At 46.1% G+C, this 21,950-nt stretch overlaps 1 protein-coding gene across 7 annotated transcripts in view; it reads left to right on the forward strand.

The window, feature by feature from the left end:
• The window catches only part of GRK3 (G protein-coupled receptor kinase 3), a 125,590-nt gene that overhangs the window by 70,618 nt on the left and 33,022 nt on the right, over positions 1-21,950 (forward strand). For 6 of the 7 annotated variants that reach the window (XR_006778425.2, XR_006778426.2, XR_006778427.2 and 3 more), the window contains 7 exons: positions 414-488; positions 1,564-1,625; positions 5,818-5,869; positions 7,581-7,672; positions 11,162-11,261; positions 18,781-18,859; positions 20,502-20,632. Coding sequence is in view for 4 of the 7 variants with exons in the window: in XM_045791204.2 (XP_045647160.2) it covers positions 414-488; positions 1,564-1,625; positions 5,818-5,869; positions 7,581-7,672; positions 11,162-11,261; positions 18,781-18,859; positions 20,502-20,632 (591 nt within the window). In the remaining 3 variants the exon portion in view is untranslated. The remainder of the gene's footprint in view (positions 1-413; positions 489-1,563; positions 1,626-5,817; positions 5,870-7,580; positions 7,673-11,161; positions 11,262-18,780; positions 18,860-20,501; positions 20,633-21,950) is intronic. The other variant, XM_045791205.2, reaches the window with a different exon arrangement.

Genomic DNA, 21,950 nt, shown 5'->3' on the forward strand with positions numbered 1-21,950 from the left:
TTCTCTTCTATAGTGGAAATTTTACAGTTTCAGGACCCCGTCATGAACTAATTGAGGGATGTATACATTGAGTAAGGTGATAATAAGATTCTTTACACTTTTTTTTTTTTTTTAAATCACAATAGTCTTAAACCCTTGTGGGATTAGGTATGTCAGTCAGGTGCTCCGCTGCTCACTATCCTTCTTGCCACAGTGGCTAAGCACTCTGGAAGCTCGGAGGAGCAAGCACGTGTTTGGATCGCCCACGGATATCCAGCTGACTTTTAAAGATCGCACGTGAATATAACTACCACAGGTCCCTGCTTAGTGATTGTATTAAACTACATGCTGTGATATTGTGTAACATGCAGAGTTTTGTCACGTTTTATGTATGCGGGGAAAAAAACACTGTTTTTTAAAATTTTTTTGAAAAGCCATTCTCCAGGCAAGCTGTAGAACATGTCCAAAGTCACCTGTCCAAGAAACAAGCGACATCGACTCTTTTCCAGGTAAGACGAAACCATTTCAAAATAAATACAGTTGGCCCTCGACTAGCACAGGGGCTGGGGCGCCGACCCCCATGCAGTCACAAACCCACATAGAACTTCTGGCTCCCACCTCTGCACTTTACTAATAGCCTTCTGTTGGCCAGAAGCCTTACCGATAACATCAACAGTCAATTAACACATATTTTATATGTTATATGTATTATGTGCTGTATTCTTATGATAAACTGCACTAGAGAAAAGGAAACGTTAATAAGAAAATTATGTGGAAAATACATTTATAGTATTATACTGTAAAAAATCAGCAAGTAGGTGGATCTTCGGGGTCCAGACTTAAGTTGCACAAGAGTCACCTGTAGACTGTTTTCCATGAAGGGATTCATACTGCGCAAGTGAGCCAGGAGCCCTTCATCCTGGTCTGGCTGTGAATTTGCTCAGAGACCTTGGGAAAGCACCTGCCCGCAGTGCCACAGCCTCACGTGCAAAATGAGGAGAGGGACGAAGTCCTCCCCACGGTTACCTTTAGCTCTCTGATTCCAGGAGGTAGAAAGTTCATACGTAAAATAGCTAATTTTAAAAAACCGACTCCATGGATTCATTAGCTTTTAGTTTTAAAATTCAGCATCAGTGCTGATTATTGACACTTTTAGTCATTTACAGAATGTGCTATGTAACTTCCGGGGCCCAGCACAGCATGAAAAACTCTGGGCCCCTTTTCAGAAATTAAGAATTTCAAGATGGCGACAGCAGGGACACTAAAACCAAGGCCTGGGCTCTTCTGAGCCTGAGCCCTGTGGGACTGCACGGGTCACACACCCGGAAAACCAGCCATGGTCTCTTGGGAAGCTTCTGTGCCTTTGCAGGAACCATGCCAGGCAGTAGGGGATGCAGTGGCAAGCAGGACGGACCTGTCCGTACCTTCACAGAGCGTGCAGCTGAGCTGTAGATAACTAGTAAATAAGCACAGCGATGAATCTGTTACAAAATCCTGGGCGAGCGCGAGTGGGAGCCGCAGCTCGTCCGAGTCTCGTCAGGTTCCTATTTATGCAGTGTGGGATTTCTTTTCCATCCCTTCCAGCCCTACATAGAAGAAATTTGTGAAAGTCTTCGAGGCAACATTTTCCAAAAATTCATGGAAAGGTATGAAACTTCATGTATGTACGTAACATTTTTTTGAGATATACTTGACATCTAACATTATGTTAAAAATAATTGTGTGTGTGTGTGTGTGTGTGTGTATAATCTTGTATTCTGTAGGTATACCCCATTTTACCCAGTGAGCACTGTCATGAAAATGGGTGTCGATGTATTCATTCGGCAAGTACGTACCGAGCACGTCTTGCATGCCAGCCTTCACGTTAGACTGTCACCTCAATACTCTACGTCATTAGTTAGGATTTGCACGTCTTGATGTCTCTTTGAACCTGTAGCTCTTTGGCTTCAAAATGGCCTAAAGATTAAATAGACTATGGAACCACACTATTAAAAGTGGTTGAAAGTATCTTACTGGGACACCTTTGCTAAGGCAAGCACGGTTCTGTAACCTACCTAATTCATTTGTTTGCTCTTTGAGATCCTGTCTCCCAAGGTGGGACAAGCCTGCACTTGATTCTCTGTGTAATACAATTTGAGGGTCTAGGCAGATGTCTGTGGCCACATACATTATTAATATCCCTGAAAAATATGTCCCTTTGAGCTACTCAAACTATATGAATACGTTTGTCATCTGAAACCCCGGACACGCTCAGCGATGCCTGTAAGTGGCCCGCCCCTGCGCCTTCCCGGCTCCCAGCCGTCAGCTCGCTGGGATTTTGAGTGTCCCTCTGAGATGACGCCCCGCTGGAACTGGGACTCTCTTCAGCGGAATCTGCTTTCACACTGTGCTCTTCTCCACAAACTCGGCTCGTTTCTAGACAATCGCCGTGATGATCGTGTCTCGGTGCTGGAGCAGCCCACAGCTGTTCAGTAATTGCCCTGTGAGAACGAATGCTGCTTCTCTGCGGTTTTTTCCCCTCCATGTATTCACAGAACTAAAGTAATGAAAAAAGAAAAAAATAAAAACCAAACCAGTTGTGTTATGATGCCACCAGAGTTCAAGAGATAATTTTATCCTGGAGTAGAGTCAGTACTTTGGGAAACTAATATGCATGCAAATGATTATTACCCTTTTCTGGGTCGGAGCGGAGACTTGGCCAGAAAGCAGTGGCTCACGCCGAGGGGATAGGCTGGCCGTGTGTTTGCGGGGTCTGGCCTGCCCTCTCTCCGGTACTATTAGTTCGCAAATCTGACCTTTCCCAGCTCTTGGGTCAGCCGAGCTTCTGTGTGGTCGTTGGAGAAGAGGGGAGAAATGGGGATGGGAATTAAATTGGGGGAGGGGGTCTGGTAGCTCTTTCTTTGCTGACTGGCCACCTGGTCCACCCGCATGTTCTTGTGTCCCACTGGGTGAGCCTTCTGCTGTCACTGCCACAAGAAATCCAAGCTGGTGGCGTTCCAGGCAAGCAGGTACGCTGGATTTTCTGAAGCCATTAGCCATGTTATGTAAAGTATTTTCAATGCGAATGTCTTCATTTTTATCCGTTTCTTGTCCTTTTCGTATTAATACGTTCTCAAATGAGAATTTAAAAACTCCATTGTCAGACCTAGGGGGTTTTGAGCTTGGGTTTTGAAAAGCATGAACACTCCCTAAATAGAACCTTGTAGCCTTCGTCCTCATCAGGACTGGCCACACTCTGAGGGCCTCGCAGGTAAGGCGATTTCTTGGGCTGATAGTAAGGGGAGAGCTTCAGCCGCGCTGGTCTCCTCTCTGCCCTCACTTGAGGCCAGCAGGGACAAGGGCTAATGGGTTCCGGGCCGGGCTGAATCTGGGAAGGAGGCTTTCCCTCTTCGGGGTGAGGGTTGGGAGCCTCAGTCGGGCAGTGAGCTTCACTCGCCCGCGATCCAAAGTCACAGATGGGGGGTTAAACATGCTGACTCTCCCCCACCCTCCCTGCACCCCTGCGTTTTTGTATCGTTAACCTCTGACCTTCCCTGGGAGGGGGGGCTATTCCTCATCTGCAAGGGCACTGGCTGTCAGGAGCCCCCTGTTGCCCAGGCTCTGCTGTGTTCTCAGCCCCAGTCCCTCTTCTGTCAAAGAGCGCCCATTCTCGTAATTAGGTACTGACCGGAAATAGCACTCAGGGAACCTCTGTGGACACATGACTGAGCCTGGCCACCCCGGGGCCATCTCTACTTCCTAAAGAAGAACTGGCTACAGAAAACCTGTATTTCTTGGGCAAAATGTATGTTTGTAGGTGTCCCTTGTGTGTGTGTGTGTGGGGGGGGGGAATGTTCTTTTGAGGCAGGGTATGTGTTGGGATTTGGTTCTCTTGACTCTCTCTCGGTCAGCATGACAATTCTCTCTCTGTGGTGGTTAATCCTCCCCAGCTAGTTTGCAGGTTTGTAAAACATGCCAGATCACCGCCCCCTGTTGCCAGCTCTGAGTTCCAGAACCCGGGAGAAAAGGGAGTATGGGAGCTAGCTCACCATACCAAGCGAATTTCAAAGTGACAGTCATAGATTTTTAAGCATGGAGAATACCCCAGTGTGGTTCTGCCTTTTGCACTCACCATACTTGAAAGAAAGAAAGAAAGAAAGAAAGAAAGAAAGAAAGAAAGAAAGAAAGAAAACAAACTGATTGAAATAACTCTTAGAAATGCTCAAAATAGGGGCGCCTGGGTGGCTCAGTTGGTAAGCGTCTGCCTTCAGCTCAGGGCGTGATCCCAGGGTCCTGGGATTGAGCCCTGCATCAGGTTCCTCCGCTGGGACCCTGCTTCTTCCTCTCCCACTCCCCCTGCTTGTGTTTCTTCTCTCGCTGGCTGTCTCTCTCTCTGTCAAATAAATAAAATCTTTAGAAAAAAAAAGAAATGCTCAAAATATAATTTTATTTTAGTAACCTCACAGAGGTGATAGATCAATGAAACACTCTGTAAACGTCATTTTAGATTCATTGACAAAAGATGCTGCATAATTACAAAGAGTTCTTCTGCTTTTGATTTTTCAACTTGACTCTATTAGCCTCAGAAATATTTTTAAAAGATCCTTAGATGGCATATTAAATGAACCCCCAGGCACCTGGGGTATTTAGATGCCTTAAGGCATTCTGTTATAATGCTGGTAATACCTGAACCGTGCACTTCATAAGTACTCTCTCCCTCCCTCCCCTTCTTCCTTTCTTATTCATTCATTCATTCACTCACTCATTCATTCAAAGAACCCTGGATGCTGTGCCCGTGTAAGGAATCGTGCCAGGGGCTCGGTGAAGTCCAGCAGTCACCAAGAATATTCTTTGCCTTTGAGGAGTATTAAATCTAGAATGCATTTCTTTTGAAAAAATGTTTTAAAACAAACACTACAGACGGTGTTGCTCATTAATAAACATAATGAAAATTAATGTCTTTATTACAAAGCTGTGGGGATAGATGTTTTTCAAGACAGAAGGATAAAAAGTACTCATCAAGCAGTTGAGTAAATTGTGGGAACAAATCTGCTCCGTGGGACTTACCGCGTCTTGTGATTCTGGTCTAAGGGCTTTTTCTCCTACAGCCTTTGTATCTTTGCGCGGCGGTACTTGGTCTGGGTTCCGATCCAGCCCTACCCCTTCTCTCAGCGTGTGACCTTGGCCAGGCCGTGGTCTCCTCTGCTGCAGAATGGGCCTCATCATTCCTGCTCACAGACCTGCTCATATTGTCGCCGGAGGGGAAATGACCAGGGCCCGGCACGTGGAAAGCGCCATCTGAGCGTTCGCTGCTGTTACCGTTATTGATACGTATTTCGTCATTGAGGGCTGCGTGGTCCAGTGTGGGGGCCACTAGCCACACGTGGCTCTTGAGCACTTGAAATGACGGAGTGTGCATTAAGATGGGCTCTCAGTGCAAAATACGCACCAGGTTCCACAACCTAATATAAAGACAAGAATGTGGAAGGGCTCATTACTCTTTTTGTACCGATCGCGCACATGCGGAAGTGGTAATTTCTCGCTATGTTGAAGTTAAATAAACTACGGTATTCAAATGGAAGTGGGTATGGGGCGCACGTTTTAGGCCTTCTGTTGGATGGTGCTGATGCAGATAGAAATGTGACCATAGCAGTCATCACAATTTAAGGGAAACACGGCATCTTTCCCCTGAATCATAAGATAAAGCCACGAAGACCGGTGAAGGCTTTGTGAGAAGGTGCTGCAGGAAACCGAGAAGCAACACGAGCGATGCCGTCCTCCTGTGTCGTTTAGTATTGCTCTTTAAGTCCGAGTCGTGTGATACGCAACTTCTCAGTGGCCGTTTCTGTTCTTTTTTAGTGACAAGTTCACTCGATTCTGTCAGTGGAAAAACGTAGAATTAAATATCCATGTGAGTATCCTCTTACCCTTTCCTTTTTTTAAATAAAAACTTCCTCTGGCTTAACTTCGTGAGAAAATACTTTATACCCCGGAGCGCACTCCCACGGGTAATGCGCTGTCTAAACAGATGTCGCTCTTCTAGCGCTGTGTACGAAGAAGTCATCCTCCCGTACCCGGCCTCGTAAACAATCCGGGTTCTAATTCTCTTTTTTCAGATTCCTATAAGAATGTGTTTATTTATTTAAGAAAGGGCATTTTAAGCAGTGTTTGACCCTTCCACAGAAATAGTCTCCAAAATACAAGGCCCCTACGTAATGTACTTCCCACATGCCCTCGGCTTTTGCCATCTTGGTGAAGTCTCCCTTCTCGTTCATTATTATTAGGTGTGATCTTGTAATAAAAATGATGCCGTCTTTTACCAGACCAAAGGTTCATCTCCTCTTTTGATTATTTCGGAGAATGAGAAAAGCAGCCCTCAAAGACAGGCTCCTTTCTAACATGCACTTCCCGTGAACGTCTCATCTGCTCTCAGCTTTCGACGTCAGAAATTCCAGGGACGTCCCCTTCTTCATTTTTAGAACCCTCCTTCCTTGGTGCAGCCTCTTTTACTGTCTCCTTCATGTTCTCCCTTCACATACATCTGCGAAGAGAAAAAGAAATAATCAACTGGATTTTTTTTTTTTAGTGGTTTTTTCTTTTCTTTTCTTTTTGTAGTTTTTGTAGTTTTTTACTTGCTGGTACCATTGGGAGCAGCTTTTTTTTTTTTCCCCCAATTTCTCCTTTCTTTCACATTTCCTGGCAGAATTTTAGAAACAAGAGGGCAGTAACACATTTTTCAAAAAATCCTTTCCGTCTGCCATAGATCTTCCTGACGCGTTTGCTCCTTCAGCGGACCTGCTGTGCTCACATTCTGCTATCCCCCGAGCATCACGTGTGAAGCCTGTGGGCCCAGTTACCTGGCTGCAGACATGGTGTCCGAAGGGCTGTTTGGGGGAACCCTCCAGGAATCTGAGCCTTCACTTGCCAGGATACATAAACCCATGAACGTCGGGCTCACTGTGCCTTTGTGCCATCTAAGACTATTACACGTGCTCAGGAAGCAGGGAGTTGCTGAGACATTGACACGAGGAGTGGGCTTATGAATGAAGCCTCTTTATGTACTTTGTTCATATTTAGTGCCTCGTCTCACGCTCACATGCCCAGCGCGAGTCCTCGCTATTCCGTGATGTTATCGATGAAAAATTCACATGGCCAGCATCCGTTGGGTTTTCTGATCATACGGCCCGCAATTATGAAAACATAGATGTCCTTGATGTAGACATATTTTTCTACCATGACAGTTCCTGGCGTTGCTGAGCTGTTCCCAAACTTCCCGCTTCACAATAGCTAAGGACCCTTTCATTTTGACTAGAAATTTCACACTCCCTTGTCTCCAGGGTATACGTCTTATCACCTAACGTTTAGGAGGTCGGAAAAACAATCTAACTCGACTCCCACTCTGTTGTCTGCCCATTTGCCTCCCTTTTGTGCATTTTGGGGGTGGAGCAGAAGGAGGTTCTAGAAAGTCTTGCCACCTTGCGCGTCTCATATCTTAGAGCAGTCAGTCATGGAAGGGGCAGATCCCTCTATCAGAGCTGCTGTTTTTGTAACTATGTCTTACGTGAAAACAGCAACAGAATTTTAATGCAACTCTGTTTCCATTTCATGTTTTGAATTCACAGTTGACCATGAATGATTTCAGCGTACATAGGATCATTGGACGAGGAGGATTTGGTGAAGTGTACGGTTGCAGGAAAGCAGACACTGGAAAAATGTAAGCTCTCTGTGGGTTTTATGCTGGCATCAACAGGAAGTGCCTGCATTGATTTCTGGAAGCCCATCATCTCACTCCTCAAGTACCTTACTTCAGAAAGAAAGAGGCTGTATTTTGTTAAGCATTATAAATGAGGACAGTCAGCTGGAATGTCCACTTCCTAGGGCTCAAAGGGAAGTTAACCAGGAAGGAGGAAGTTACCATGTCAGGAGCCCCTGTGGTTCAGGCCAGGGGTGAAGGAGCCCGGGATCTGGGGGTGACCAAGAAGGGGCATTATGTACAGCCTCCTGGTCCAGTCCTGCTGCAGAGATTTCTCTGCTTTGCGGAGGACAGACATTGTCTTCTAAACAGTGGCCCTCCTGTGATTTAGCATACGCCCTTTGGGGGGGACGCCGCATTCCGGGAGATGTCTGTTCCATAGATGGGTAGCTCGGGCGCTGGCGAGACGGATGCCCTGCCTGCTACGAGGATCACGGTCTTGGGGCCCCAGCACCATCTTAGTCGCTTATCTTACAGGAGGAGGAGGTTGATGTGAGGCTGTTACGTGCCCATGAGCCAGGCGCGACCCTCTTCCGGAAGGTGAATGGTGGTGGAGTTCTTAAGGAGTGCAGGGGAGGAGGTGGTTTTGTTTTGTTTTGTTTTGTTTTAAAGTATAGAAGCAGGGTGTTTAAGTGAACATATATCTGGAAGCAAAAGAGGATGGGAAAATACAGTTTGAGAGACGCAGGACTACAAGTGTGGTCCAGTGACGGGCGTGTTGGAGCCGTGGCAGGTGGCATTGCCTGTGCGGCCTGCTTGATGACCTCGCTGTGGGCGTAAGGAGGAGTAAGCTGGGTCGTCGACTTCAGCGCCTGCCTCCCGCTGCCTCCCCAGCACCGCCCAGCGTTGTCGCTCAGCCTCCGCTCGGGTCCTCCCTGTGACCGGGCACTGACAGCTTTGCCAAGTCGCCCTCCTACTGTGCAGACAGGTCCAGGCATGGGCGGCCCACGGCGGGCCAGAACTGGCTTGCAGCAGTTTGTGCCGCCGCCCAGCCTCCGCATCCTGGTCTGTAGGGTCGCGAAAATACCTCCTCGTCGTGAGAATGGAATGAGATAATGCATGGTCAAGTGTGTGGACCACTGCCTCTTCCACACTCAGTGTCCGTGAACAGTCAGTATTAGTGAACAGTGTGACCGGGTCTCTCGTCCCCCTTGTGTAGCCCCACGGTGAGCTCTGATCTGACGTGGTGTGCGTGTCACTTCCTCCCTGTCACCGACTGTTCGTTCTTCATCACTGCTGCTTGTCCGGGTTTAGGGGATCTGCTCATCTGCTACACAACGTGGATGTAGAAATTAATAATATCAGCGTGTCTCTTCATTACATTTATTATTTCACGTGATTCTCAGCGCGTGGGAAACTGTCTTCTACCTTCTAGATTAAGGCTAGATGCTTCCCGGGAGTCCCGCAGCTAGAACGTGGCCCGGCTCAGTCCCTGCGAACGTGGGAGTGTGTCCTTCCGGTCCCCAGGCTGCCAGTTACTGGCTCCGGAGCCCATCTGTGAGCTACCACCTCCCTCAGAAGCCCAACCCTCAGCTTGCTCAACCCAGGGGCTCCAGGCCTGCGTATGCCAGCTTCTCTGGTCTGCTGTGTAAACATTTCACCAGACGCCATCGTGGTGGGGTAGCCATAGAAGTAGTATGGAACAGTTTGAAAATTCATCGTGGAAATTAAATATTTCAAGAACATGTCTCTTCATAGGTTCTCACTGTGCGGTTCCGTAATTAAGCAAAGTCATGTCTCCATCAGTGGGTCTGTTACAAAGAACACCTGGAAGCGTAGGTAAAATGAGCAAATTTGAGCATCCTCCTCTGTTTTGCTATAAATCGTCACATTGTAAGTTACGATCGGTTTGAAACAAACGGGTCTTCTGGGTCCTGTCACAGCCAAACAACCGTCCAAGATTATGTACCTGGGCCTTATAAAGTCACCCATCAGTGGGGACTGGTAGTCACGCACACAGAGTTCTAAAGCCCCTGAAACCCCTGTAAAAATTTTTTAGCTTTCTGCTGAAAAGTCATCCTGCTTGCTTCAACCTGTGAGCACGGAGAACGCCGCTAACGTGTCTGTATGTCCTTAATGGGAGCTCGTTCCAAGTTTTCAAAAAGCTTAAGTTGTCAGTTATTTCTTCTCCACTAACTTTCATATAAAAATCTTAGGATTCTTTTTATCATTTGAAATATGATAACTTAAATATCAAGATTCGATACACATCAGGGGCGCCTATCTGGCTCAGTTGGTAGAGGGTGTGACTCGTGATGTCGGGGTCCGGAGCTTGAGCCTCATGTTGGGTGTGGAGATTACTTAAAAAAGAAATTAAAAACAACTCAGTGAAGTAGCATTTCAGAGTGTGCTTTTCAGAGCACACGCCTTCCCTTTTCATTTTGTTGGTTGTCAGTGTCTTAGAGTCTTGCACTCTGCACTCTTGCAAAATCTTGACCACTGCCAAAGTCACAGTTTCTAAATGCTAAATATTACGCACATATCCCCTCACCCCTGCGGCACACACATAGTAGTGCTGGGCACCAATACATGCAAAATTTATTTAGATGCCTCTGCTCTATGCTCCTATTGGACTGGAACTTCTAGTCATGTAATGATAGAAATATCTTAATTATTGCTGTTTTTTTTTTTTTTAAAGAAACCTTTCTTTTTTAGAATAGTTTTAGGTTTAGAAAGGAGGGACAAAGACAGCACAGGGAGTTCCCACGGCCCACACCCTGTCTCCCCGTCTTACATTGGTTACAACAAATGAACTAACATCAGTACCTTATTATGAGCCAAATCTCTACTATATTCACCTGTCCTTAGGTTTTACCCAGTGGCTTTTTCTGTCCTCGGATCCCACATTACATTGAAGTCGTCATGTCTCCTGAGGCTCCTTTAGAGAGACGGTTTCGCAGGCTTCCCTTGTTTTTGAGGCCTGGACAGCTTTGAGGAGTCCTGGTCAGGGACACCGAACAATGTCTTCCAGTTCAGCCGTGCTTTCCTCCTGGTTATACTGGGGCCGTGGGCTTTTGGAAGCAAGACCCCAGAGAAAACCCCATTGTCATCACATCCCATCAGGGGCGCCCGTCATTAACATGACTCATCCCTGTTGATGTTGACCTTGACCGCTTGCTTGAGGTCGTGTGCGTCACGCTGCTCCACTGTAACATCCCTGTCCCCGCTCCTCCGCGCTGTTCTCTTAGGAAGGAGCTCACTGTGTGCAGCCCTTACCTTAGGAGTGGGGAGGTATGCTCTGCCTCCTGGAGGGGCCTTGGAATTTTCTTAACACGTGCAAATTTAAAAAAAAAAAATTTTTTTTTTTTTTTGCACGACACTTGGGTACCATTTTCCTTCTTTCAGACACTTCCCAAACCTGTAGAAACTTTCCGCAGTACGACGTGTATCGTTTAAAGCAGCTTAGATATATTTTCAGTATAGCTTTTTCAGTAACATTTCTGTTTCTAGGTATGCAATGAAATGCTTGGATAAGAAGAGGATCAAGATGAAACAAGGAGAAACATTAGCCTTAAATGAGAGGATTATGTTGTCCCTTGTGAGTACAGGGGTAAGTATTCCGTTTTGAGCACTGCTTGTTTCTGTATTCATTGGTTGGTTGGTTTTATATATCAGGACAATTTAATTAAAATACAAGCATTCTCTTCCAGCAAATTATGCAGCTAGCCAGTTCTTGGGTGGGTTAGAATTTATAGCAGGGAAGAGCAGCACTAAGTTAATATAAATAGTGTGTAATTCTCATATTATCTCTGTTTAATTTGGGAGTTAGAGAAGTGTTAGCGGCCATCATCATGACACCCACGGCTTCTCCCATCAGTGGCTGTTTATGGCTTCCTTCTTGGCGGAATATGCTTGCAGAGAGGGCAGGGAGTAATTGTAGCAACAACAACGAAATCACTGGAGTCTAGTTAAGAGCTGACTGCGAGATGAAGGACTAACCCAGAGAAGGAAGAGCACGAGGAAAGCAGCTCTTGTCCTCTGTAAACAAATAGAGGGAGGATGTATCGCGGGTTATTCAGGCCTGAATTGCATTTGGGTCTGTCCCCAGTCTCTAGAGGGCAGCTTTATCGTTATCTGTCTTGCTGCTTTTTTACTTGCTGAGCACTTCGCTCATTTCCATTTTCAAGACCATGTTTCCACCTGTTGGACATTGCATTTGTCTGCCAAGCTAGCATTTTTAGCTCAGCCTGTGCAAAATAGTGTCCCATTCCGGCTTCTTTTGCAGTGAATGATATGACCCATGAGCAAAGCCTTGGCTTGTGTTTATTTGAAAGGATGTATATAAAGACACCCGGAAAAACTCAGCGTCTAACCGGGCATGCCGGTGTGCACCAGCAGACCTGCCATTCAGCATCCAGAGGAGGTCAGGGACTTAGGGTCTCAAAGGGAAGGCAGGAAATGACAGCGGAGTGGCCAGACTCCTGCTGAGTATCTCACATTTGAATTTAAGGTTAAACACCAAGCCAAGAAGGTTTATATGCAGTGAGGTATATTGGGAAGGGCGTGGCCTCCAAATATCCTGGCTGGGTTCTAAATAGGTCAACCTCACCCAAAGGATGAAGGAATCAGATTTTAATGGTGAATCAGAGAATCCCCTCAACTAGGAAGCAGGGAACCTGAGACCCAGAGGGGTTAATTTCCTTGCCCAGAGTCTGTGGACTCCCTGGCTAGTGTTCCTTTTTTTTTTTTTTTTTTAAAGATTTTAATTTATTTGAGAGAGAGAGAGAGAACGCGTGCATGGGGGGCAGGGCAGAGGGAGAGAGAATCTCAAGCAAACTCCCTGCTGAGTGCGGAGCCCAACACGGGGCTCAATCCCATGACCCTGAAATCACGACCTGAGCCTAAATCAAGAGTCAGACGCCCAACCGACTGAGCCATCCAGGCACCCCCTGTTCCTTTCTTCTTATCACCTGATAGGCTCTGTTTTTTTGTTGTTGTTTGTTTGTTTATACCTGTATTTATTGTATTGTGGTTTGTATTTTCTAGCATTAGTTTTTAGCAGTTTCAGAAAGGTTATCTGCTACTGAAGTGCAAGATGATCGTAATTTAGCTCATCCGTACGAAGTGGAAATGCCATAGCTATAAATCATTTCTATCTCTGTGCCTCTGCCTGCTGGCATATGGACATGAAGCATTTCAAATAAGAGCCGTCCTGTGTGCATGACCGTGTTTTCAGCTAACCGGAGTGGAGACCAAGCAGCTTGCATACTGTATTAGAATCAGTTCGAATGGTGTCAGTTTCTAGTTTCTATCGCGAATGTCATTGTCTTAAATTTCAAACATGGATGTGCACTTACTGCAGATTTTAAGTGGTAATTACAATATTAATTTTTTTTAAAGATTTTATTTATTTATTCGACAGAGATAGAGACAGCCAGCGAGAGAGGGAACACAAGCAGGGGGAGTGGGAGAGGACATAGCGGAGGAGCCTGATGTGGGGCTCGATCCCATAACGCTGGGATCACGCCCTGAGCCGAAGGCAGACGCTTAACTGCTGTGCCACCCAGGCGCCCCTACAATATTAATTTTTAATGAGTTATCTCCAACACCTTGGATTTTATTCTCAAGAAAGCCTATGGAAAAAGAAATTTTTGGTGTTGGAAAAATATACATGTAATTTTCATGTAGCATTTTTATGTTTATTTTTTCCAGGTGAAGGGGAAGACAGTTAAGTAGAGATATGGTTCCTCCCCAGTCTTACCTTCTAAGGGAATATATAAAAAAACTGGGCTTATATTGGTCTTCCACTTTGAGCTAACTTTAAAGAATTGTTTATATTTTTTATTCAAATATCAAACCTGGCTTTTGTTCTTGTTTTTGTTTTTTGGGAATTTGGGGGGTTTTTTTGTTTTGTGTTTTACTTATCAATACATAATTTAACCAAGGGGTGGCTGGCCGGCTCAGTCAGAGAGCATTCGACTCTTGATCTTGGGTTCTAAGTTCGAGCCCCGTGCTGGGTGTAGAGATTACTTAAAAATAAAAGCTTTAAAAAAATAATACATAATTTAACCAAAATAAAACTATTTGGAATTTCTTTCTTTCTCTTTTCTTTCTCTAATCAAAGGTCACTTTTTATGGTTTTTTAAAGATCTTGCGTCTAAAATGGCCTCACTAGGTTAAACTTCAGATCAGCCTGTATCTGTGTGGTTGGCATGAAACTGAACTAAAGTCACTCGTAGTTTTCTTTTTACTGAAAGTTTTTTGTTTTTCCTTCCCATCTCAGACTGAGTGTTCCTTTCCCCGACCTTTCAAAGAGGCGGTGGGAAGTACTGTTCCCGTTTTGATTCTGTAATTCTAGAATAGTAAAAAGGGAAATCTTCAGGTTTCAGAACCAGGATAAGTACGTCCGTAGCTGGGAAAGAGCAGTTAGCCCCTTCGTGACACAGTCCCGTCGTGTCCTGGGCAGTCTTCTCATTCCTTCCTTGAACCATGCTGGAGGGCTAGATCGCGCCAGGCATTCCGCTGCAGGATGGAGGTCCCAAACCGTGACTTTGGTCCTTGCTCTTCTAGAGCCATGCAGAATGAGAGGAGGTGATCCTGTTCACCCGATCTCGGCGATTATGGGCCCTTAGGATGCGTGGCAAGAGCCGTGAGACAGGCACCCAGTGCTCAGGAGGCATTTACCAGGGAGGAGGTGACAAGGGCCGCTCCTCAGAAGTCCCCGGAGGGGCCAGCATGCCTGGGCCCTGAGCGCTTCAGAGAACGTCCGCGCAGCTGGGATCTGAGGTGGTGTGTGAAGCCGGAGAGGGGAGAGAGACCGACAGACGCCGGACCAGACCATCAAGAGCTTTCGAGGCCGGTTCTGAGGTTTTAAAAAAAAGATCTTACGGCAGCTGGAGACGGAGTGTTTGAAGCAGGAAGATCGCATACGCCTTCCTCTGACGGCAGGGTGGAGAATTTTCTTGGACACTTCGTGGCGTATTTTGTCACAGTTCCAGAGTCACTACAGAATACAGCCTACTTTGCTCAGTACCAGTAGGAAGTCCTTGCTGAGGGTCTGCCTCCAAAAGATCCAGTAGTTCTTACTGCCTTTAACTGGTCATCAAGGCCAAACGTAACGTGATTGCGTTGGGCACTCCACCCGCACCGTCATTAAATTGCTGCCTGTTGGGTTGTGTTGGTCCGTGTTTGGTTCTTTGTGTCTCGAGCTTCACGAGAGACCCGCTGTGGTATCCGCGTGGCACCTGTGAGGCTGCCGTCAGTGTGGCGATAACGGAATCACACCTTTAACTGAGCGTTCCTTTTACGTTGCTGCAGAAACCCTGCCTTTGTACGCGGCATACCAGAGAACCCTGGACAAGGTCAGGAGACTCGGGGTTGAGATCTTGGCTGGCTCCCACATTTCTTTGTCACCTCAGGCAGGTCATTTCCCCTTTTCAGGGCCTTAGTTTCCTTGCCTTAAAAATAAACAAGTTGGACCAGTTGATTTTTTTTTTTTTTTTAAAGGGCCCTTCCTGGGGCGCCTGGGTGGCACAGCGGTTAAGCGCCTGCCTTGGGCTCAGGGCGTGATCCCGGCGTTCTGGGATCGAGCCCCACATCAGGCTCCTCCGCTATGAGCCTGCTTCTTCCTCTCCCACTCCCCCTGCCTGTGTTCCCTCTCTCGCGGGCTGTCTCTATCTCTGTCAAATAAATAAATAAAATCTTTAAAAAAAAAAAAAGGGCCCTTCCTACTCAGCCTGTGATTCTAAATCGACAGTTCATGTCGTAAGATCTCAAGTGAACCTTTTGTTACTTCCTCAGGGCTACCATTAGAAGGATCCTATCCCATCGTGTTCAGAAATACCCCTTGGCAGGGTCCACTTGTCTCCTTGGTGGAGCGAGTGCAGGTGCCGTCTCTAGCCGGGAAAGACTCCGGCCTTCCTGAGTTCTGGGCCCATCAGCATCTCTGCGCTGCAACTGAATTGCTCTTCAAATGAGGAACCGGAGTGTGTGGGGAACCCCATTCAGGAAGGAGCGGGATGAGCCATCTCCAGCAGGCTATTAAAAGGTGGTTCCCTATGTGGTTCCAAGAGGAATGGTGCTCCCCCCCTCCAGGAAGGCCACATGGCTTTTTTTTTTTTCTCCCCCACATGGCTTTTAACATAAAAAGGAAAGCACTTTTATTTTGCCTATTTAAAGCAAAATCAAGCTGGAAATCTGTAGTCACTAACACCACCTCCACAGCATTTTAAGGCAAACTAGGTGATGATAAAATGAAATCTTTCCTCTGGAAGATATATGGAAATTCAGTTCAAGTTCATGAATTGCTGGTATAAGAAGGTATTAACTCAGATTTATTGGTCTGCCCTTAAAACAGAGGTTTGGACAATGCAAGTCCAGTGTACGGATTATTCCGTTGAAACGCAAATATTTTCTGTGGAATTTAATAATTTTTTGTTTCTGTTAAGGAATGTGGATATAGATTTTTTTTTTTTTGCCAGTTTTTATTTGAATCAGTTGAGGGGCGAGTATACACTGTGTATAAAGACTCTGAACAGACCTAGTCATGGATCTGACTTAGCACGGATGAAGTTTCACAAGGGAACACATGCCTGTGTCCAGCACGCAGGTCAGGGGACAGAAAGTGACCCATATTCCAGAAGTCTTGTGTCACTTCTGGTCACCTACCCCTTGCCCGGGCTAACCGCTGCCCGGATTTCTAACACCGTAGTTTAGCTTTGCCTGTGTCCGGGTGCTGTCTGAATGTACTCTTCCTTGTCTGGCCTCTGTCACTCCACGTGGTGTGCGAGAGCCGTCTGAATCGTTGCACGTAGCAGTCGTTTGTCCTGCGGCTGCAGAGCGGAGGCCAGCAAGCTGCGCGAGGCCCGCGGACCAGATCTGCCTTGTAGCCTCATGTACAGCCCTGAGCCAGGAATGGTTCTTACGTTCTTAAGGGATTGCATAGAAAATAAACACAGAATACAGGGCAGAGATTGATTGCACGGAGCCTATAAAAGTGAAAAAGGTTATTGTCTAGCCCCTTGCAAAAATGCTTGCTGACCCTGGCTGCCCAGTGTTCCACTGCAGCCGTTCTAACATTGACAGACATCCGGGTTCCTTCCCAGGTTGGGCTATTTGTGAATAGTGCCGTGAGGAAGAGTCCCAGGCCGTTCTCTTCGGTGCACAGAAGTCCAGGTTGCTGTGAGGTGTATCCCCGGGAGTGGAAATGCTGGCTCAGAGGGTTTGTAGACCGTGTTCAGCTTTGGCAGATAGCACCAGTTTGCCAAAGCAGTTGTACCATTACGCGCTCCCAGGAGCCATATATGGGAGTTCCATTTCCACCCTATCTTTCCAGCCACTGGGTATTGTCAGTCTTTTTAATTTTAGCCATCGTCGTGGGTTTTAGTGATAACGCGCTGCAGTAACACATTTCCTTGGGGACCACTGTGGTCCCGCTTCTTCTTCTTCTTTTTTTTTTTTTAAGATTTTATTTATTTATTTGACAGTGATAGAGACAGCCAGCGAGAGAGGGAACACAAGCAGGGGGAGTGGGAGAGGAAGAAGCAGGCTCACAGCGGAGGAGCCTGATGTGGGGCTCGATCCCATAACGCCGGGATCACGCCCTGAGCCGAAGGCAGACGCTTAACGACTGTGCCACCCAGGCGCCCCTGTGGTCCCGCTTCTGTTCACAGGCTTGTGAGCTATTTGATACTCTCTTACATGAAGTGTCCATTTTTTAAATTAGCGAATTGCTATGTTATTATTACTACTACTGCCATTTTTTGCCACTGTTCTGTTGGGTGGTTTGCCGTTTTGTTTATCGATTTACCAGAGTTCTCTATATATTCCAAGTGTGAGTCCCTTATGTGTTTATGGATTGCAGATATCGTCTCCTACTCTGTGACTTGCCTTTTTACTCTCTTAATAGTATCTTCTGAAGAACAGAAGGTTTTAAATTTTATTGTAGTCCAGTTTGGCAATATTTTTACTGTTAGTGCTTTTTCGTGGCCTAAGAAATCTTTACTTACCCTAATGTCACGAAGATATTCTCCTTTGTTTTCCTCTAGAAGCTTCATTGTTTTCTGTTTAGATCTTTGTCTACCTGGAGTTGACTCTAGTGTGTGGTGTGAGGTAGGGGTGCATGTTCACTTCCTCTGATACAAATACCCAGTTGCTCCAGTGCCGTTGATTGGAAAGGCCATCCTTTCCTCCCACCCTGTTGTGTCACTTTATCACAAATCAGTTGACCCTTTATGCTTGAGTCTATTTCAGGATTCTCTGTTTTGTTCTGTTGGTCAGTTTGTCTGTCCTTGGGCTACTACCACACTGTCTGATTTACTGTTGCTTTAGGATAAGTCTTGATATCTGGTGATGTGGCGTTTCCAGCTTTGTTTTTCTTCTAGAATGTCTCTTCTTTTCCTAGCTGTGTACATTTTCACATACATTTTGGAATCAGCTTGTCGATTTTCATTTTAATTAAAATCGCATGGAATGTCTAGGTTACTTTGGGGAAAACTGACATCTTTACAGTTGAATTATTCAGTCCCTGACCCTGATATATTTTTCCACGTGGAGCACTGGGTATTATACACAAACAATGAATCATGGAACACTACATGAAACACTAATGATGTACTGTGTGGTGACTAACATAACATAATAAAAATAAAAAAAGAAAAGCTAGCTGAATTCCCATCTATGCTTGCTCAGTGTTTGAAGACAATGATACAGATATTTCCTCCCACTGTGGTATGGTTCTTCCAATGTCAGAATCAGAGATTGAAATGAGTATTTGACCAGCCAGGACAAAAATGCAGACCAGCAAAGAGACTAGCACGGCAGCAGTGTTTTTCTGTAGAAGCCGGGTCCTTTGAAGAAGACACAGATACAAGGGTGATGAATGAATCTGAGAGAGACGAGACCTTTGAAATCATCTGTTGCACTTAATAGTGTTCTGTCTCTATGCACTTTGTCATGTTATCAAATCTGTTTTGGTGGGACCATTAGGGACACCATGGAGGGGTCTGTGCTCAATGCACAGGGCAGTGGCGTGGGTGAGAAAAATCTTTGGATGGCGTTTGGTAGCAGACAGCACGTGCTTCCCGGGACAGCTTTTGTTTTTCTTACAAACTCTTGCTTTTTCTCTCTAGGACTGTCCTTTCATTGTCTGTATGACCTATGCCTTCCATACTCCAGATAAACTCTGCTTCATCTTGGATCTGATGAACGGTGAGCGACACGCAGGAAGTCCGAACGCAGGGAAAGACTTCTCCGGGACATGACACCTCAGTGTGCGCTGAGCTAGGCACCCTGGCGGTTTGGGTCTTTCAGATAATTGGGTTCCCCCTGAAGTTTAAGGACACCTCCTTACCCTTCAAGTTTCCCTTAGAATTCATTTTAAAATGTTGACCGCCATTCCCCTCTGGCCCTCCTACTCTCTCACCAGGAAGTTGCATTTTCTGGAAAAGATTTTCATAAAATATGCAGAGTGAAACTTCATTTTCTGGAATGCAGCTGGCCTAGATCTTTAATTAGCTTGTTTCCTGACCCTCAACTTTTAGGAATGAAATGCCACATAAGAACGTAGGCCAAAGATAGAAGTGTATTCGGAAACCAACTTTGAAGGATTGGCTGTGGGCCAGCATGGCTTCGGGCCGAATCTTCTGTACGCCTAGTCCAGACCAGCCAGCCATTGATCTTTTAAGCTATGAATGATGGCCCTGCAAATGCCGAGAAAGTTCTAGCTAGAAAAATAGTTTTCTAACGCTAGAGAGTGGTACAGTATATATTCAAAGTGTTTTTAGTAACTAGAGCTTGAAATGCATGCAGTACAACAAACGAATTACCTTTTTTTTTTTTTTTTTTGGAAGTTCATTTGAAGTTCTGTTGTGTTTTGAGGGGTTTGATTTAAAACCAGATCTATTCAACAGCATGGAGGAATTTTCCAGACGTAATAATGGGCAAAGAAGCCAGATACCATAGCGTGTCTGCTGTGGGATTCCACGTACGTGACTCTCAGAACAGGCAAAGCTAGTGAATGGTGAGAGGTCAGAAGGGAGTGCCCTTGGCCTAAGCAGGGGCGGGGCAGCCTCTGGGATGCTGGAAGTCGCCTACATCTTGATCCGCAGTGGTTGTACAGGAAAACGTGTGGGTGAGAGGGGAGATACGTAAGCAAAAGCGGGGGCCATAAAGTTGGCCACAGATTAACTTCTCCAGGTCAGTAGAGGCTGTTCCTTTACAGTGTGTAAGAACATTCCTTCACCCTGTTGGTGGCATTCTCGGTCTCTGTAACTTGAGCCCGTAGGATGATTGAGTTTTTCCAACATTTTATGATGAAAATTTGCAAACATAGGCCAAAAATGGAGAGAATTTTACTGGGGACACCCACATACCCACCTCCCTGGATATCACCAGTTAAAATTTTACTGTATCTGCTTTCCCAAATATCTATCAATATGACCGTTTTGTTTCTCTGTGTGCTGCTTTCTTTATTGTCCACGGAGCCAGTTGCTAAGCCATCTGCTGGATCATGGTCGGTGCAGTTATTAGACAGGATGTAAATACTCCGAGCAGATAAGCGAGCCGCCCCCCAGCCCCCGTGAAGGTGCATCTGGGAGCAGGACTACCAGTCTGAGAGCGATGGCTGTGTGGTGTATTGTCCCGGCCATCCTCGCACGAAGGCTTCTGTTTGAGATCCCTCTGTACTTCTTAAAGTGTTTTGTCAAACTACAGAAGTCCAAGATAGATATACAGACAGAGCAGAAGCAAAGTTCGCCTTTTTTCGACTGCATCCTATTTAGGATGGCACCGAGTTTTGTTCCTGTGAATTGACAGACACGTTTCGTATTAACCTCCGCGTCTCTGGTTCCAGGGGGCGATTTGCACTATCACCTTTCACAACATGGGGTGTTTTCTGAGAAGGAGATGCGGTTTTACGCCACTGAAATCATCCTGGGGCTGGAGCACATGCACAATCGGTTTGTTGTTTACAGAGATCTGAAGGTAAGGCGTTCTGTTTCCGGGACCTGCGCAGAAGGTATCGGGGTCCTGGGTCTCCGGACGGTCCCTGGTCTTTCATAGGACCTGCCATTTCCCTCACCTCAGCCCCGGTGACGTCACATTTGTGTGATGTCCGTCTGTCCAGACTCTGAACTCTGTGCCGGGCGCTCCTTTCCTTCCTCGTTGTCACTGTCAGCTCAGCACGTGCGCCCCTGCCTGGCACAGCACACACACTAACTCAGAAACTGCAATGAATTAATGAAAGCAAGGTAGGAGTTTCTTGGCGTTGCTGATGAGACAATTCATTGTAATGCACTTAATGTTCACTAAGCAACTGGTTTGGCCACGGCTCTTGTGTTAGAACCGGTGATGCACAAAGATGAAAAGCAGGGAACGTGTGTCTTCGGGGATTTATACCCAGGTGAACTGAGACGCAGAATGGTCGAGAGTCCTAGCTTGTCGGAGGCAGGGCCGATCAGCCTGCAGAACTTCCCCTAAAGGCCACCCTGAGAGTTTCACATTGTTTTCGGACTGTCTTCAAAATCACTGACAGATTTCTGGGTCCCTGAACTGCGGAGCCCCTGGGCTGCTTCATCCTTGCTCTCTCTGGACTTGGAAGAAAATGCAGTGAGTCTATTCCAAGTTACCCCTTCCAGACCACGATGCTTGGTCCTAGGTTCTGCATTCATAAGGGAGCTAGGAGTTTACTCAGTACCTCCGTGGTGCCACTCCTGGCGAGAAGGCAGGGATAGAGATAAAAGGGGCCTTGACAAATTGTAGAAATGATCATGCGGATACAGAAGTGCGTACCTCATAAGGAGAAAAATGATAGGAGAGACAGTTTCCACTGCCCCCACTCCGGGGGGAGGTGTTTGCCTTCTCTTTGAGATTCCTTCTCGAAGGAATCCAGGGTAACCGACTGAAACGTGCAGATTACGCTCCTGTCTTTCAGGAGCTGCTATGTCTTGATGAGCTGTCTTCGCTTTTTAAGGCTGCCTTCCAAGAATCTAAACTATCATATTTTATTTTTGAGCCTCTTCTTTTGTCACAAAACACTTTGTAAAATTTAAAGCTTTCTGCAGGGTTACAGAATGATCCCCTTAGTTTTCATCTGAGCATGAAGAAGACAAAAATGTATTTTCATTGAATTAGAAATAATTAGGCACTGGTGGGCGCATGACGTTTTGTTTCCTCCGGTGAGTTTTGCAGAAGAACACACTACATGCTGAAGGCCCATGAAGTGCTAGTGTAATACAGTTTAATTTAGATTGATAACCGGTCCCGAATCATCTTTATGCTGTATTTTTTGTTTTGTTTTGTT

Source organism: Ursus americanus, chromosome 30, assembly GCF_024610735.1.
Source record: "Ursus americanus isolate L20-20 chromosome 30, mUrsAme1.1.p, whole genome shotgun sequence".
Taxonomy (NCBI): domain Eukaryota; kingdom Metazoa; phylum Chordata; class Mammalia; order Carnivora; family Ursidae; genus Ursus; species Ursus americanus.